General features: G+C 34.1%; 2 protein-coding genes across 2 annotated transcripts in view; one reads left to right on the forward strand and one right to left on the reverse strand.

Annotated features, from left to right (window-relative positions):
* Positions 1-17,324, forward strand: part of LOC111054289 (anosmin-1) — a 54,594-nt gene that overhangs the window by 34,358 nt on the left and 2,912 nt on the right. The window contains exons 2-7 of the mRNA XM_022341280.2: positions 113-299; positions 5,277-5,335; positions 7,843-8,095; positions 9,020-9,216; positions 14,786-14,927; positions 15,652-15,845. Coding sequence (XP_022196972.2) covers positions 113-299; positions 5,277-5,335; positions 7,843-8,095; positions 9,020-9,216; positions 14,786-14,927; positions 15,652-15,845 — 1,032 coding nt within the window. The remainder of the gene's footprint in view (positions 1-112; positions 300-5,276; positions 5,336-7,842; positions 8,096-9,019; positions 9,217-14,785; positions 14,928-15,651; positions 15,846-17,324) is intronic.
* LOC111054290 (prothoracicotropic hormone) lies at positions 10,613-13,644 on the reverse strand. Its single transcript, XM_022341281.2, has 2 exons — positions 13,593-13,644; positions 10,613-11,211 (listed from the first exon to the last, which is right to left on the reverse strand). The coding sequence occupies exon 2, from the start codon at positions 11,208-11,210 to the stop codon at positions 10,824-10,826; it is 387 nt and encodes a 128-aa protein (XP_022196973.2). The 5' UTR covers position 11,211; positions 13,593-13,644; the 3' UTR covers positions 10,613-10,823.

Consider the following 17,324-nt stretch of genomic DNA (forward strand, 5'->3'; position numbering starts at 1 on the left):
TGTCTATGTTTAATGTGAATTATATTCTCCATCAGTAACATAATCTGAAAAAAACTCCAATGTATCTGAGATCTGAACTTAATTTTTCTGAAGTCCATTTTTTTCATTTCAGTGTGTCGAAAAATGCCAGAAAGTAACCAAGGATAAGCCAGGATATTGCACCGATGACATAACGGTCCTGGAAGGAGCTTGCATTGTGGAATGTGATCAGGATACTCAATGCCAGGGAACTAAGAAGTGTTGTCAGCACTCTTGTGGCTACACATGCCAAAATGCTACTGGCCTAGACGCAATTCCAGGTGAGTAATCATTTAAAAGATGTTTTAGAAAATTTATTTCGAAAAATGTTTACCAAACATTCCATTTAAACTGGAAAAGTTAGTTTTAAAGTTGGCTCCGCATTCAATTTCAGGAAATAGAACTATAGGTACGGTACAGAATATTGAAGTTCACGTGAAAAGAATGAATTCTCTATAAAAACAGGAAAGCTTCCTGACAGTTGACCAAGTGAAAATAACATACTGTACAATATGTACATACATCGCTACGAGACACGAGTAGTAATTTATATGCAGTGAAGAGAGAAGAGGAGTGATTCTTTGAACGTACCATGAGATGTTCTTACTTTATTGGATGAAGACAGCTGTTGTAACCGCATGATGATGATGAAGTCCAGCGGAAATCAGTACAGGCTCTTAACCAGCTTAGCCATTGGTTCAGCTGTAATCTTCTTTAAATTTGAAGAAAACCCATCATCTCATATTTTCTACTGGGGCTCTGGAAGTCTCGCACATACTATTTACTCAGCAACAGGAGAGGAATGTTGCGCTGCTGAGATGATTAGGTTTCTTGGTGTTGACCTGCAGGGAAATGTTAAGTGGGATAGCCACGTAAGAGCATTGGATGTGAAATTGTCCCGTGCTATTTTTGCCTTGAAAACAATAGTCAGAGTGGCAAATAGAAGAACAGCACTAACTGTCTATCATGGCTATTTCATGTCTCACATCAGCAACCAAACAAACCTTCAGAATATGTTCTTTAAGCAAAAGAAAGCAATCAGGGTTATTGAGGGAGCCGAATCTAGGGTTTCATGTAGGCCAATTTTCAAAAAACTCAAATTATTAACAATTCCAGCCCTTTATTTTTTGGATATTGCATCTTTTGTTTAGGCCTACAGTAATAAGCAGAAATTCATGGAGGATAACATTTCACACAGATACCCCACAAGACATGAAATGTTTACCCTCCAGTACCCCACTCATAGACTTTCGCTCTTGGAGTGGGGACCACATTATGCTGGGCTCAGAATTTTCAACTGTTTGACGGACGAACTTAAGAGTGTTGACAGTCATGGTAAATTTTATACAGCTCTCAAAGATATACTGACTGAATGCTGCCCGTATTCATTAAGAGAATGTTATGAGATCTTCTCATTGAGAAATTCTCATTGAAATCCTGGAGATCAGAAGTTATCCAGACGATTTTGTAAAATGATAAACTTTCCCTCAATGGAGGGAAACCATATACTACTTGATATATTTGACATGTCGTACACCGTTTGAGCTGTGCTTATCATATGCGGTTTTATACGATGAAATAACAATAACAATAATAATAATAATGGTTATAAACAAGGTACTAGAATACTAGGCACATTGGTTATAACCATTCTATGATAGATAAAACATTTTCTTTTCAATGTGTATATTTGTAACAATATCAACTTCACCTTTTTATTGTAATTCAGTAGCCTACATGAGGCTGATGACTTATATTTTTCTTTTAGCATGATATGTAATATTGTTTGGTCTATTTTATTTGTAATGAATGATATTCTGAATATTATATAGCATATTTTTCGAACCTTTGGTATTTATATGACTGTATAATATATATTGCATCGTCACAAATGTCTTTCTCATTGTGAATAATATACGGTATTCAATGTTTGATAGAAATGTCCTATACATTCAACTTATTCCCAAGAAACGTATTATTTAAATAATCGTATATATAGGCTAGAATCAGCAAAAAATACTATAATACTGGTACTTTGATGGCTCCACCATTATGTATCCGTATAATTATCAAATTTTTGTTTTCTTTTCTTCCCTTAGAATTGTTGAATGTAAGCGTTCTCCAATTTTATTCGTCTTGCCTAAATAATAATATTTTTGGGAATTAGTGTTAACTAAAAAAAATGTGATACTGTGATACTGTATCAACTGATATCATTTTTTATTTGAAATCATCATTTCCATTGAAAAATTTATGAATTACAAAATTTTCTTGTTGACTTTTTTACTTTCCTTGCCCTATTACCAATTTCTGTACGTTTCAAGGTCCCCTGAGTCCAAAAAAGTGGATTTTGGGTATTGGTGTGTGTGTGTGTGTGTGTGTGGTGTGTGTGTGTGTGTGTGTGTATGTGTGTATATGAGTGTATGTGCACTCACGCACATGTCATATCATCTCCCAATTAACGGGATGACTTGAAATTTGGAACTTAAGGTCCTTACACTATAAGGATCCGTCACGAACAATTTCGATCTAATGCAATTCAAGATGGCGGCTTTAATGGCGAAAATGTTTTCAAAACAGGGTTTTTCGCGATTTTCTCGAAAACGGCTCCAACGATTTTGATCAAATTCATACCTAAAAAAGTCATTGATAAGCTCTATCAACTGCCACAAGTCCCATATCTGTGAAAATTTCAGGAGCTCCGCCCCATCTATGCAAAGTTTGATTTCAGATTCCCAATTATCAGGCTTCAGATACAATTTGAACAAAAAAATTTCAAGTGGTAAAGATTAAGCATAAAAATCTCTACAATAAATGTTCAGTAACATTTTCACCTAAAATTGAAAATAAGTTCGAAGTTCGAGAAAATAGGATTATTCAATTGCAAACTGTTGGCAAGTGTTGATTGTATTAAATCATCCACTATGAAGAGATAGCAGACCTCATGTATCTCCAGCGTTATTTGTTCTATCACCAGCTGGCTTAGATCTTTGAATAGTAGACTTGAGATGCGCGTGAACACTAGCGTCAGTTGATCACTTTTCAAAACGGCAAGGAAAGTTGTGTAAGTGCGCCACACCAGATTTTTAACATGATTATGTTATAATCAATTGATACAATAGAGTTGCATCCACAGCGCCGCGCCTTAACATCAATATTGTCGACAATAATATTGCTGTGCCATTTTTTGTGACCAGGATCTGTTCTCATGAAATGTGACTACAAAAATTTACTGAGTTTGCAATAACTCATTTCTGATACGCAATTGAACAACATTACCGTAGGTAATATTTTTTGAAATAACAAATAATAAAGTAGTACTATGAATTTTTATTACCGTAATATTATTTATATTGGATTCATTTTTATTAATGAGTATCTTGGGTGAGAATACGAAGTCATTTTCAAAATTATTTTTGAAAACAATCATTATTGCAGTCCAATATTATGACATGATGAAAGCCCTCTGGAACTCTAATGGTAGCCACTGTGAACGATTTACTACACATTTTCAACTCCTTGATCATCAAGATCATCAAGTCCCCCTTGCACACCAAATTATCGTCCAATCAAAGAGATATTTATTCATACTTATGTTCATTTCTTTTAATATTACATTTTAATTTTATAATTTTATATTTTTACTTTCCTTGCCCTATTACCATAGGTAAGGAAAGTATTGCTTTCCAAAAAAATTAAGGTACCCTAATTTCAAGTTTTCTATACGTTTCAAGGTCCCCTGAGTCCAAAAACATTATTTTTGGGTGTTGGTATGTGTGTGTGTGTGTGTGTGTGTGTGTGTGTGTGTGTGTGTGTGTGTGTGTGTGTGTGTGTGTGTGTGTGTGTGTGTGTGTGTGTGTGTGTGTGTGTGTGTATGCGTGTATGTCTGTGAACACGATAACTCCATTCATAATCAACCGATTGACTTGAAATTTTAAACTTAAGGTCCTTATACCATGAGGACCCGACAATAAGAAATTCAATAAAATTGAATTCAAAATGGCGGATAATTACTAAAAAAACATGTTTTTCACGGTTTTCTCGAAAACGGCTTCAACGATTTTCTTCAAATTTATACCATGGATAGCTATTTATAAGCCCTATCAACTGGCATGAGTCTCATTTCTGGGAAAATTGCAGGAGCTCCGTAATATTCTTGAGAAAAATGGCGGATAATCACTAAAAAACCATGTTATTCACGGTTTTCTCGAAAACGGCTCCAACGATTTTCTTCAAATTTATACCATGGATAGCTATTTATAAGCCCTATCAACTGGCATAAGTCTCATTTCTGGGAAAATTGCAGGAGCTCCGTAATATTCTTGAGAAAAATGGCGGATAATTACTAAAAAACCATGTTTTTCACGATTTTCTCAAAATTGACTTGACCGATTTTTTTCAAATTCATACCCTGTATAGCTATTTATCGGCTCTATCAACTGGCATGAGTCTCCTTCCTGGGAAACTAATGGGGGGTCCACCCCATCCTTGAGAAATGGACTTTGTAACCTCGTTCTCGTGCATGAGGTAGGTAGGTAGAGCAGTTCATAAAAAGAACACATAGTCGAGATATTTCATGTGTAGAACAGCTGTTTTGACGACTTTTAAAAAATCATCGAATTTCACAATAATTTACACAAAGGAAAAAGTACTCTGAAAACAATATTATATATACTCATATATAGAAGTCTGGTCGTAGTTTCAAATATGTTGCCGCCAATCGTCTTTATGTTATTCCCCTAAATTATTCTAGTTTGAGAATGGGGCTTACAGTTCAATGAGCAAGGAAAGTTGTGTGAGTGTACCAAACCAGATTTTTATATTCGTGATCATACAATACCGGTATCAACATTAAAATATTAATATTTTTATATCCCTGATCATATATCAATTATATTACAATATTAATATATTTTAATATCAATATTGCTTTTTCATTTTTTTATATTCGTGTTCATTTTTTTATGTGGCGTATTTATTTCTGAATAAATTGAATTGTAATTGAACTATATATAGGCCTACCGAATGGATTGTGCCAAAACCAAGCTAAAGTCCTCCTCCTGTTGTACTCCAAGTCTTTTGAGTTCTTCTATGTATGGGCAGCATTTTTTATTAGAATTTTGAAAAATATTATCGAGTAAAAATTGGAAATAAATTTGAATTAATTCTGTACATCAATTTCATCGATAGAGATGATTTTATGAATTGGAAATGTGATCAGTAACTGTGGTGTTGTTAATATTTTTAATTTTTTTCAGAATTGCCCCCAATTCCCTACCAACCATTTGTGACGGAGTTACGCAAAAAATTGGCTCAGGTAAGGTTGCATGCATCAATTTCAGTCTGTTAAAGTTTATTGACATAGTGAGGTGCACGTTATAATGGCAGTATTTGTTTAACATTGATGTTGCTTTCGTTGTCTATCATTTGAAAAAGCAGATAGCGCTATCCTTTTATAGCTATGCAATGCTGCCAGATTGTGTTTAAACAATATAGAAATACAATTTAATCAATAAATTTAAAAAATGTTCAATCTCAATGTTCAATCGTGGAAATGTATTATTAAATCATTGAAAGCTATAGAATAGTTTCTTGATTCTTTTTTATATAAGTTTTTTCAGTTACATGGCAATCGCCATATCATACATCGAAAAGAGTCATTGAATTAAAGTCTCATTCAATCACTCTTCAATCCTTTTAATACAGTAGGTTATTTCATGACGACTAGTAATAGTTGTTCAAAGAGACTTATGTTACTTGATCTGCCATTTCTACTTTCTTCTTAAATAAACATTGTTCTCATAAATGCCCACCTAAAATGCCTTTGAAAAAGATATGGATATTGGATTGAGTCATCTTGACCTTATTCATTAAGTTTCAATCCAATGAGAACGTACCCTTTAAAAAGTTGCTATCCATTCTCTAGATACCTTTAGTCCCCAGATATATTAGCCAGATATTTAGTAGCCATCGGTAGGCTAGTGTCAGGTCTAGATTGAAGAGCTCGAATACAAAGTGATTCAAAAAGAATTTCGCACTTTAGAACAAAATGATATTGCATATAAAATTGCAAATATATAATGTGCATTTCCACAAACCATGCTGTAAGGACTCCACTTTCTTGCAGACTACTACGAACTTCAAAAGAAGGGCACATAGAGTACTAATACACCATCATAAACTTCAATGCTTCTGTGATTAATTTCATGTGAAATTGGTAGGTGTGCACCACTCTCAAAAAAGTATATAATTGTTTGAGATTGAGACATTCATTTGTACAACCTAGTATTCGAACTCTTCGAACAAGATCTGACACTAGATAGCGACCACATAGGGGAGAGTGGGGTACAGTGGGACAGTTTTTGGTCTTGAATTTTTTATTATATTAAAATATCAGTTTAATAGAACCAAAAATATTTATTCATTTATTTATTTATTTATTTATTCATTCATTCATTCATTTACTTATTTATTTATTTATTCATTTATTTGAGATACATATGAGAGCACAAGGATAATATCCCATAACTGCTCTCTTAACACATAATACAAGTGAAACAATTGAAAATGCAATATTTAATACAAATGTTGAAAGAAATGAAAAATTTTTACGAAAAGTCTTTCTGAAAAATATACATTACAGAAAATTTAAACACAATTTTAGATAGCAGAAAAATACAAACAGCAAATAATAAAATGAAATGAAATAAAAAATAGTAATACTAGCATGTAGAGTGGATGTCTTACTTTCAAAATTATATTTTTATTTTATTAGTATAACTACGCAAATATGATAAAAAAATTGTGAACCCTCACAATGTGCCTTATTGGGGCACAGTGGGACAGCCTGTGGGGTACACTGGGACACTAACATAAAAAATCTGTTCATAATGAAAAACGAATTAGAAGGGATACCTTAGGAGGGATGAGAATCTAGACAAGTCAACATTAAATGCCATTTGTTGCATTGTTCTTGCTGTGCTACAATTTGTTATAGGAGGAGGAGGAGGAGGAAGTTTTAGTTCAACATCACCTTCCAATGCGAAGTAAGTTTTTTCTTCTCCCTTGATAAATGTGAACCTTGGTAAGATTCTCTTCAAGTATTTAACGCAATAATCATTGTCATCAGTTTTTTCAACTATTTCTGCAGGATGATTCTTTCCCAAAAACTTTTACCAATATAAAATCACCTACATCAATATAGTCCCACTGTGCTCCAGAAAAATTGTCCCACTGTGCCCCATAGGGCTATTTCAATTTAAAAACATTATATAAAAGCTATTTCTGGAAAATTACCAATAATAATACCTTATTCGGTTGAATACATTATAAACTTGATTTTAGCACCAAAAGTTCAGACATTAATTTTTTTAATGTTTTATAGCAAGAATCTTAGTTTACCTTCTTTTTACTATAGGCGCCAGAAAATTATAGTTTATGTTGCTCTCTCCAAAAGTACTTGCGGCAAAATGGTGGGCTTCTCATCACATGATCAGATTCAGGTTTTCCAACTTATAAACTAGTAATTTCTCTAATATTCTTGGAAATAAAGAAAAATTCTTCATCGTCCCACTGTTCCCCATGTTCCACTGTGCCCCATGCCCCACTGTACCCCACTCTCCCCTACTGGTGGTTACGGTACTGGCATATCTGGAGACTAAAAGTATCTAGAGAGCGGAGTGCAGAGCTTTTTTCAGTTGAAATCGGGATTTTGAATCACTCCGTATACAGTACCCCAATATTCATTTTATTTGTGATGTTTGATTCATTTAATTTTATTCATTCATTCATTTATATTTATTTTTTCCTAATTGTTGTTGATAGTTGAGATGGCGTTGGAAGGGCGACGACACGAGTATGCCGACGGTGCACGTGGTGGAGGAACGCAGCCACGCGGGCAAGCAGTTCTCGCCGAGTGAGCTAGGCGAATGGACGGTGCGCGGGCGAACGGCGCGGGTTGGTGTTCGCATGCGCCACCTGTTGCCTGGCAACTGGTACGTGTTCAGGGTGGCTGCGGTCAGCGCCAATGGGTCTCGCGGCTACTCAGCGAGCTCGCAACCCTTCACTCTGTCCGTACGTGAGTAGTGATACCACGCTAAGCATGCTGCATGCACTCCATAAACTAATTTTGCAAAATTGCATAAGTTTCCAAGGCTGGCCACTAACGACAGATGTGTCCACACATGCTCATCATGCATGTTTTGTCATCAGCTTCATGAGTCTTCTAACATAAACAACAAATAACAATAAATAAAACACTGGAAAATTACAAATTATAATAATAAAAAATCATTTAAACTCAAATAGAGTAGTGAAGAGGAATAAAAACCAAGAAATCGAAGATACTAAAACCTCACCTCAAAAAACTTAGTTCGAAGCCTTTTGCTATGATGACACAACAACATATGAGGGCATGTGTGAAGCCACAATGTTCATCATGTATTCCCTGTCATTAGTGGTCAGCCTTAGCAAAACAAAAGTAATCATAATCTCCTCCGATTGGAAAAATGTAGACTAATAGCTGACCTAAATGTCAAAATATTATGTGATACCACATAGCATATTCTTGCAAATATTAATCATATAGCCTGTGCTAAATCAACACAATATAAAACTGAATAGGACCGATCTTTCTTCTGATCTGAATCAATAAACAAGAACTTATTTTCTTTCTAATTAAAACTATACCTATTATGAGTTGATCCTTAATTTAAAGATTGGTTCAATTAGGTTGTTTTACTTCACTTTATGATTGCATCTACTTTGGCCGTGGATAGTAAATCCATGTAGAGACATTCTAAATTCTTAAAATCGATTCAATTTAGAATTTCGACATATTCAAAAAGATCTATCTACAGATCCTAAATCTCATATTCTTTAAAGATTTCACTTGAAAAAGAAAACCTATACTATGACATCATCCATCAGAACTCAATTTTATAGGAAATAAAATAATTATTTTTCTATAATATAGTATATTATACCGTACGTATTATATTAGCTCCAGAGCCTCCGCGAGCTCCGTCGAATGTGAGGGTTGATCAGCTGGTGCTGGTGAATGGGACTCTCTGGGGCCAACTGAGGTGGGACCAACCGCAGTCAGATCTGCCGATTCAGCGCTACAAGGTCTACTGGAGCACCGCCATGACGTCAGGACCAACGCCCACGCTCATGGTTCGTCACCGCACTGTACCCAAGGTATCCTAATATTCAACTCTTACTAGTAGTTCTGTGAACAGTAGACCTCGCGCATTTATAAACCGCAGCCTCCTCTTATACTGTTCATCAGAGTAAATCCTGTCTGTATGTCGTGTCGGCGAGATATCGGTGTAAAAACGGCTAATGGCTGTTGGGGTTGGTGTATAAAAAATGCTAACATCAAAAGCTAATCTCCTTCAAGACAGGACAGCCCAAGTTCAAAGCAGAGAAAGTTCGAGAAACAATACTATGTTATTTTAGTTATTAATTGCATGCGTTATTGCATGCAATCGATAGTTCATTATTTTATTTATTTATTTATTTATTTATTTATTTATTCATTTATTCATTTATTATTTATTCATTTATTCATTATTCATTTATTCATTTATTCATTTATCATTTATTCATTTATTCATTTATTCATTTATTCATTATTCATTTATTCATTTATTCATTTATTCATTTATTTATTTATTTATTTATTATTTATTTATTTATTTATTTATTTATTATTTATTATTTATTTATTTATTTATTTATTTATTTATTTATTTATAAACAACGGGTTTCCCTGAATATGTCTCCTTAACAATGAAAAATTGTACAGATACAAATGAAAAAATAAAAATAATGATAAAAATAATACGAACTTATGCAATAATAAATAATACGAACAACAAAGATACCACTTAATTCAAAAAATGAAAAATACAAAGATTTCAAATACTTATGGAAAAAGTAAAAATAAAACAAATTGAGAATTCAAAATTCCAAAACTTATAAAAATTAAAGAATATAATACTTAACAAATAATGAACAAAACTTTTATCAATAGAATAAATAACATTTATAACTGAACGACGTCCCAAACCATATGCACATCCACACTGATACAACAACTATTTATTTGATCAGATCATGCTTACACAAGATTTAATTATCATATAACGCTTTCAGGAATTTAGCGCGAGAAACCCAGAAGACATCTAGGCGCCCAGATAAGCTGTTATAAATTGGAGAAATTAATGGCATAAATGATAAAGTTGCTGTTTTCAATGACATGATTATTAGAATTTTTGATAGGCATGCACCAGTGTGTACAGTGCGACCGCGGCATAAACCTGTTCCCTGGATTAATTCAGAGATTCTAAATGCTCTACGGGAGAGGGATAGAGCACGAAGAAAATTCAGAAGAACTAGTGATGAAAATGATTTTAATTCTTTCAAATTGTTGCGAAACAGGGTTCAATCACTTTGTCGCAATGCTAAGCTTCGATACTTCCATGAACAATTCAACAGAAATAGAGAATTAACTGAAAACAAATCTTTAGGATTTGATTTTGGGTTGAATAACTTTCTATTGAACTTATAAGTTATAATAAACAAGTTGTGGATGGATCGTGTGAGAGCTATAAAATGAAATCAATCTTCAGGGCGATTTGTATGTTGGGAGATACAATAAAGGGGAGTTGTTTCATCTGCATCAGAAGATGATGTGTTGGTTTCAACACAAAATTGTAGTCCTGCGTACAAATCAAATAAGGGTGGATGTGACAAAAATAAAACTGTGTTTTCAATAAGTAAAGTTGTTAGATGAAGTGGGATCAGGAAGAGCAGTGACAGGCGACGACGACCGGTACGGACACGAACTTCCAGGAGGGGCGCAGCTCTTCGGGGAGGTTGCGGTCGGGAGGCGCAAACATCTGGTCGACGTCATCACGCCGACGCAACACCTTGACCGGATAGGTGCGCTCGCGGCAGCGGTAGGGACTGGTCCAACACGATTCGTAGCGACACTCGACAGCCGTCACGTAGCGCGGCCACGACTCGTGGCCCAGGTCGATCAGTTTGGGGTGCGAGTTGCACGAGCAGGGCAGCGGTACCGAACCCTCCACCATCAGGCCACCTCCGTCTCCCTCCTCTTCCGACCACTGCCTCCCCAGCGCCAGCGCCGCCGTGCTCACTAACACCACCAGTGCAACCTTCAGCATGCTGACAGACAAACAGCCACTGTAAACTTTGTACTGGATTGCACTAAAACTAAGGTTATAAAGTCTCTACATGCAGGTTTTATCTGTATTTAGGAAAAGTACCTCAATCGATTTATTTTATTCACAAGAAATATACGGTAATTATTATTAAACGAAAATCCAAATTAAATGCTGTGGTTCACCTCGAAGACTTCTGCTACTGCAAATATTGACAACAGGGTAAACAAGCTAGTTGAATAATTGCAATATATCAGTAATTTACATCTGTAAATATACAGTAATCACTATACCTCAATCAATTGGAGTACATTTGAAAAACACAGCATTAATTTATCAATTCAATTTACAAAAAAATATACAGCACCTATAGTGTATAGTAGTGTATTGATATACCCTCATACATACTAAATAATAGCCTCATTAATGAAAATAAAATAGAAGTCAATAAGCATCATCAAAGCTAATTAATCTTGCGTGCTGATGCATTCAATTTTTTATGAAGAATTATAAAAATGATAGGCCTATCACTTATTGGAATAATTGTTTAGGTACAGCATAAATAAATGATCAAAGATAACGTATTCGGTATGATACGGTATTCTGAACTTCATGATAAAAAAGCCTATACCCATCAACTGAGCCTATTGCAATTCATTTTTTCATCGGGTATAATACCAATCTATTATTTTGTTTCCTGATTGCACAGTAGATTCTTGAAGGAAAAGAGTGAATTTATTTCGTTTCAAGCATCTCGTCTCACATACAATATGTGAAAGTTTCCAAATTAATTATTCAATGGAATCTTCAATGATGATATCAATTCAAACAATTGAATTTCTAAATTGTGAGCCCCTCCGGGTGAGGAACTCGTTCATGAACTACTGTACTGATTTTGAAATATAGCCCGCAATTTGAATGTGAATCAATAGGCCTACAGAACTGTGTGGGTAAATAAGTTAATAAGTTATAGGCCTAGTCAAAATTCAAGACAAACTTGATCTGTATATTAATGGGCCTCTAATGGTTCAAAGAATTATTGCTGAAAATTTGAAGTTGTATAATGGAAGCAATCGAATGATAAGGTGCGTACAGATTTATGCGCCGCGAACATGAGCAATTCACTTTTAATCAGCTGATGCCAAGCTTTTTATAACTGTATCTTACCGTTTCTGTAAAAATACAGATATAGTCAGCTGATTAAAAGTGAATTGCACATGTTCGCGGTGCGTATATCTGTACGCACCTTAATAGTAGAACAAACAAAATAACCCACAAACTGACAACTACTTGAGGCTCTAATCATATCAGTAGATAAAAACTCACTATAGGCTTCATTGATTGAATATTTGATATATCAATCGATTGATAAGCATTAGCTGCCTTTTTTATTACCATGATTTATCAAATACAAATAATAAATCAATGACTCTTTTATGAACAAGATTGATTTTTCAGGCATCTTCCAATTATTAATTTTCACTCTTGTGTTCAATGCATATACTAGTACAGTAGAACGTCAATAATCCGGATTAATTGGGACCGGGCCCCATCCGGATTATCAAATTATCAGGATTATCGAAATTACGTTAAAAAAACGGTCAGCACGCACTATTCAAGAAACAAAGCTGTTAAAATTGCATAAATACAGTATTCAATTATTCCCCTTATTTCAATTATTACACTCCCTTTCTCCTCGCTTCGCGCCATTCTCCCGTCGCCCGCTCTAAAGTAAGAAGCTTAGAGCCGAGGGCAGAAGGTACGAATATTTTATTTCTTGCCAGAGACGAATCCGTTTATTGACGGTCCGGATTTTTGACGTCCGAATTATCGACGTTCTACTGTATGTTGAACCGTACTGGTTCCGTAACAAGCTTTAAATTTCAGAAATTCTTCTAATATTATTGATCGTTATACACTTTATACTCTTGCTCTATACCAATAAGGGTAATTAAGTATTCTTACGGAATGGGAAATTGTAAATTCCCTAAAATCATTAAAAAAGTAGAATCAATAAATTCCGTGAATTGGACATGTTTATAGTGAGATTCATGTTAATAGCAGGTATTGTTATTTAACTTAACGGTTTTTTTTAGTTTTTCAATTGAATATACACTAATTAATTTCAAAAAAGAAAATTTTAACCAAGGTACAAATAATAGCCTCCTATATAGTATAGAGGGCTATATCCTTTCAAGAATTCCTTTATTTTTATCCTGCTGTGTAAATAAATACTTGATAGGGAAAAGCAGGATCATGGCAAGACTGCAAATACTTTTGAAGCTCCACTCAAGTAGGCCTACCGTAGTATGCAAGTATGCAACTCAAACAATACTCACTCATATAGGTAGGTAGGCCTACTGTACAAGTAATGATAAAGATTACCTGATCAAGTCCAAGTTGCTGTCAAGATGGTCAGGTGGTGAGTGGCAAAAAGTGTTTGCTTGGAAGCATCTTATAAGCTGAACCATGAGGCGCCATAAGACCAGACAACATTATTTCATTGGGATTGATTCGCGGAAGGTGTATTTTGATATATCAACGCTCCACCTCATCTGTCAATCCAATTAGCCAGCTCTTTGTGGCTCCCAACGCATTAATACAATATATGCCTTTGCTTCTTTCAACACCCTAAGTAACTTCCCTACCCGCATTTGTTGGTGTGATATAACAAGAACGCATTGAGAAGTTCATCAGTATTAAGAAGGGTGGGTTGAACAAATAATGATAAATAAAGACCATGCACTTCCGTTTTTTCGGTGAAAACTCTGTCAATGAAAAGCAACCAGAAAAGGGCAGTCTAAAAACGGACTCGACCCTTGCTAATGGATCATAAGGAGCGTCTTGAAAGGATCCATTAACAGTCTGAATATAAATTCTATTTGAGTTGGAAAATATTTCTTGAAGATAAAAGTGTTTTATTCTAGTATTAGAAGTGGAGTTAGACAGTAGAATAAGTTACAAACGTGTCAATGAAACACCCTATTTCAACTCTAATATATATTTCTGACTTCCCAAATATGTTTCTATTCAAACATTAAGGGCACAAATCTTTAATTCAAACCTTTAATTTTCGTTATTTTCGACTATTCGTTGTAGTAAAGAATTCTTTTTTATTGAAGGTGAACTATGTTGATCTTCGATCTTATCTAATTATAAAAGTTTCAAATTTATCCAAGTCTGGTTATGTTAATGTATTTTGATACTCACGTACATTACCGTACACGAAAATAATAGTATTTTTCAAAGTAAATTTAGTGAATTTTTATAGAGTACGGTATCTACCTAAGTTTTCTATTATGGTAATTATTATAAAAATAGTGTATTTCATGGGTGCAGTATGCCTCTTATTACTGTTCAATAATAATTTTTGGTATAAAAAAGGATACCTACCATACTTGTACGGTACGGTCGCATAATTTGTTTCATTACCGTAGGTACCGTACATCAATAATCAACATTGCCAATATAAACACAGTGAGATGCATTTCCAATTTCTTTTGTCTCCTTGTCTTATTAACCAAAACTATGCCTACCTTACCTAAGATATAAATGATAAGATATCCTCTTTGTTCCAGGATAAAACAGAGTTCATTCTGAAAAAACTGCAACCTGATTCTCAGTACTTCTTACAAGTTGAAGCATATTCTCAATTTGGCTCCGAACGCTTGAGAAGTGACAAAGCAAGTCTTCCATTCAATACAACTAATTACAAAACTGGTAATTATTCATCTTATATGTAGCCTATTTCTTGATTAGGTCTATACAGATTCGCCCAAATTTACAATCGTTCATTTAAATATTATTTGATAGATTAAATTGATATACTATTACCTATCGTATTTATATGTATTTATTGAGAACAAGGTCCAAGAATCACAAATAATAAAAAATTGTAAATGGAGTCACAAAGGCAATATATTGAGGACATTATTGTAATAATGTTATAATCAAATTCAGCCTGATGATCAAATAATGATGTCTTCCAGCTTTGTTTGCTGACTTTTCGTGAGTAGCAAGTTGATTTCCTTTTATCTGATTGCTCAACACTACTCGTATATATACCGAATCGTAATTTATTGTATATCATTCCATACCTCACAACTTAAATTATTGAATCAGCTACAAACCTACTGAAGATGAGATTTATTATCTGAAAGACAACTTCATTCGTAGAAGTAAAATGGAGAAGTGAAATGTGTTTTTTTATAAAACATTTTTCAAATAATAAATTCAGATAATTTTTAATTTTTCATTACAAATAAGAATTTGAACTTAAGAATATCTCTAAATAGATCACCGCACTAAAATTTCAATGAAAAAATTGAAAACTGAAATGTATATTCCGTATGTTCGAAAATTGAGTAGATTATAGTTATATATATTTGTTATTACAAATGAGGTTTCCGACTTCATATAGCCTAAACTCTAAATTATTTTCCAGATCACTGGAAGCCTGGTAAACTGAAACTAGTACTAAAGAAAGCGTGGAAGTGGGTGGCGAATAAGGACAAAGAACTCAGAGCTCAAATCAGTTGGAAAAGTCCAAAACAGAGTTCGTTAAGACCACAGTACATGGTGTCATGGGCGACAACGTCGCATTGTGTCAACAAAACTGACGTGCAAGTTATAACGCAGGTAGGCATTACAGTAGTCATAGTCGAAGGTTGGTTTGAATTTAACAGATTAATAGGCATCAGAAAAATATATCATAGAATGAATTTAGCTTGAATTCAAATTATAAAATTCTTAACGCTAGAGCGGTTCTAATATTACTGATTAATCAACTACGTTATCTATGAAACTAATAAGTCAACTGTAGCCATGAAAATTAAGGACCGAAGTACTCTTTTTATTTTTTTTTCTATTTTTACATAACTAAGTTAAATTTTGAAAGGGTTTTTGAATTTGAATTTTCATGTACATACAAGTAGTCATGAAAAATACAAGTAAGTGATAATTGTAGCAAATATGATCACCATGATATTCTTATACTCATAAAGTATTTTCATATTGTTTGTCAGAGTACTCAGGTAACACTCACATTAATATTGCTTTTCTTATCACGAGATTCGAATTCAACCTGGTGTCTGCATAAAAGTGAAATAATAATAGAACTTTGAATACTCTCATAACACATATCTAAAAACATATTTATCTCATCTCAAATTTCAAAACTATTGGAGAGTTCAAGATGAAGTGTTGACACATTTGCCAAAGTGGTCCTACAATCGCGAGGGCTGCCGAGGGCTGACTGTTGATGACAATTCAATTATTTCGTTTCAGTCATAATTTTCACTATAAACCAACTAAATAACCAGATTGCGATTACTTATACAAATATTTTCTCATTGCTTTTGTATTTTGTAGTAAAAACTAAGTTTTCTAAATTTTTCAATACTGTGTAGTAGTCCAGTCAACGAAAGATTATAGAGGGAAAAGTTAGGAACACAATTTTCAACTTCACAGCTCTTTTAAGGATAGTAAGAGGATTAACATATCAAAAGTCCTCACCCCCACCTCCTGTGCTAAAGGGGTGGGGGTGGTTTGAAATAACCATTTTTTCATTTTTCGCATATATCTCGGAAACTACATGCATATGCATCTCATGAACATGTGTACTGTGAAAAATTGAAGCTTACTAAATCACCAACAAGTTTTGTCCTTTACATTTTTTCCATATCTCTCATAGTTTCTGAGATATCCGCTCTTGAAAGTGAGACATTTTTTGGTAAAACACTTCTGCCTCCATTTTTTTCATCTTTTCGGCCTTCTAATTTTCGAATGATTGATGAAAAAAATCCGTGCTGACTATGAGCTGATAGAGCATCAAATTATCTTCAATTTGATGTATATTTTCACTATTTCACGCATTTCCCTACGACTGTTGCAGCAGTTTTAGTGTTGAAGTGAAATTTTCTGTTCAGCAACAATAGATCAGTTGACAATGAAATTTGGAGGGAATATTTGGAACACAATTTTCGACTTCGCAGCTTTGTTGAGACTAGTTTGGAGGTGAGCATATCAAAAATCCCAACCCCTACATCATGTTCTGAAGGGATGAGGGTGGTTTGAAAGTTGTATTTTCCACTTATATCTTGGAAACAATGTGTTCTA

The sequence above is a fragment of the Nilaparvata lugens genome, chromosome 1, assembly GCF_014356525.2.
Source record: "Nilaparvata lugens isolate BPH chromosome 1, ASM1435652v1, whole genome shotgun sequence".
Classification (NCBI taxonomy): Eukaryota; Metazoa; Arthropoda; class Insecta; order Hemiptera; family Delphacidae; genus Nilaparvata; species Nilaparvata lugens.

What these genes read in the sequence shown, in the direction of transcription:
- LOC111054290 (XM_022341281.2), bottom strand. Translation starts at nt 11,210, where the DNA reads ATGCTGAAGGTTGCACTGGTGGTGTTAGTGAGCACGGCGGCGCTGGCG.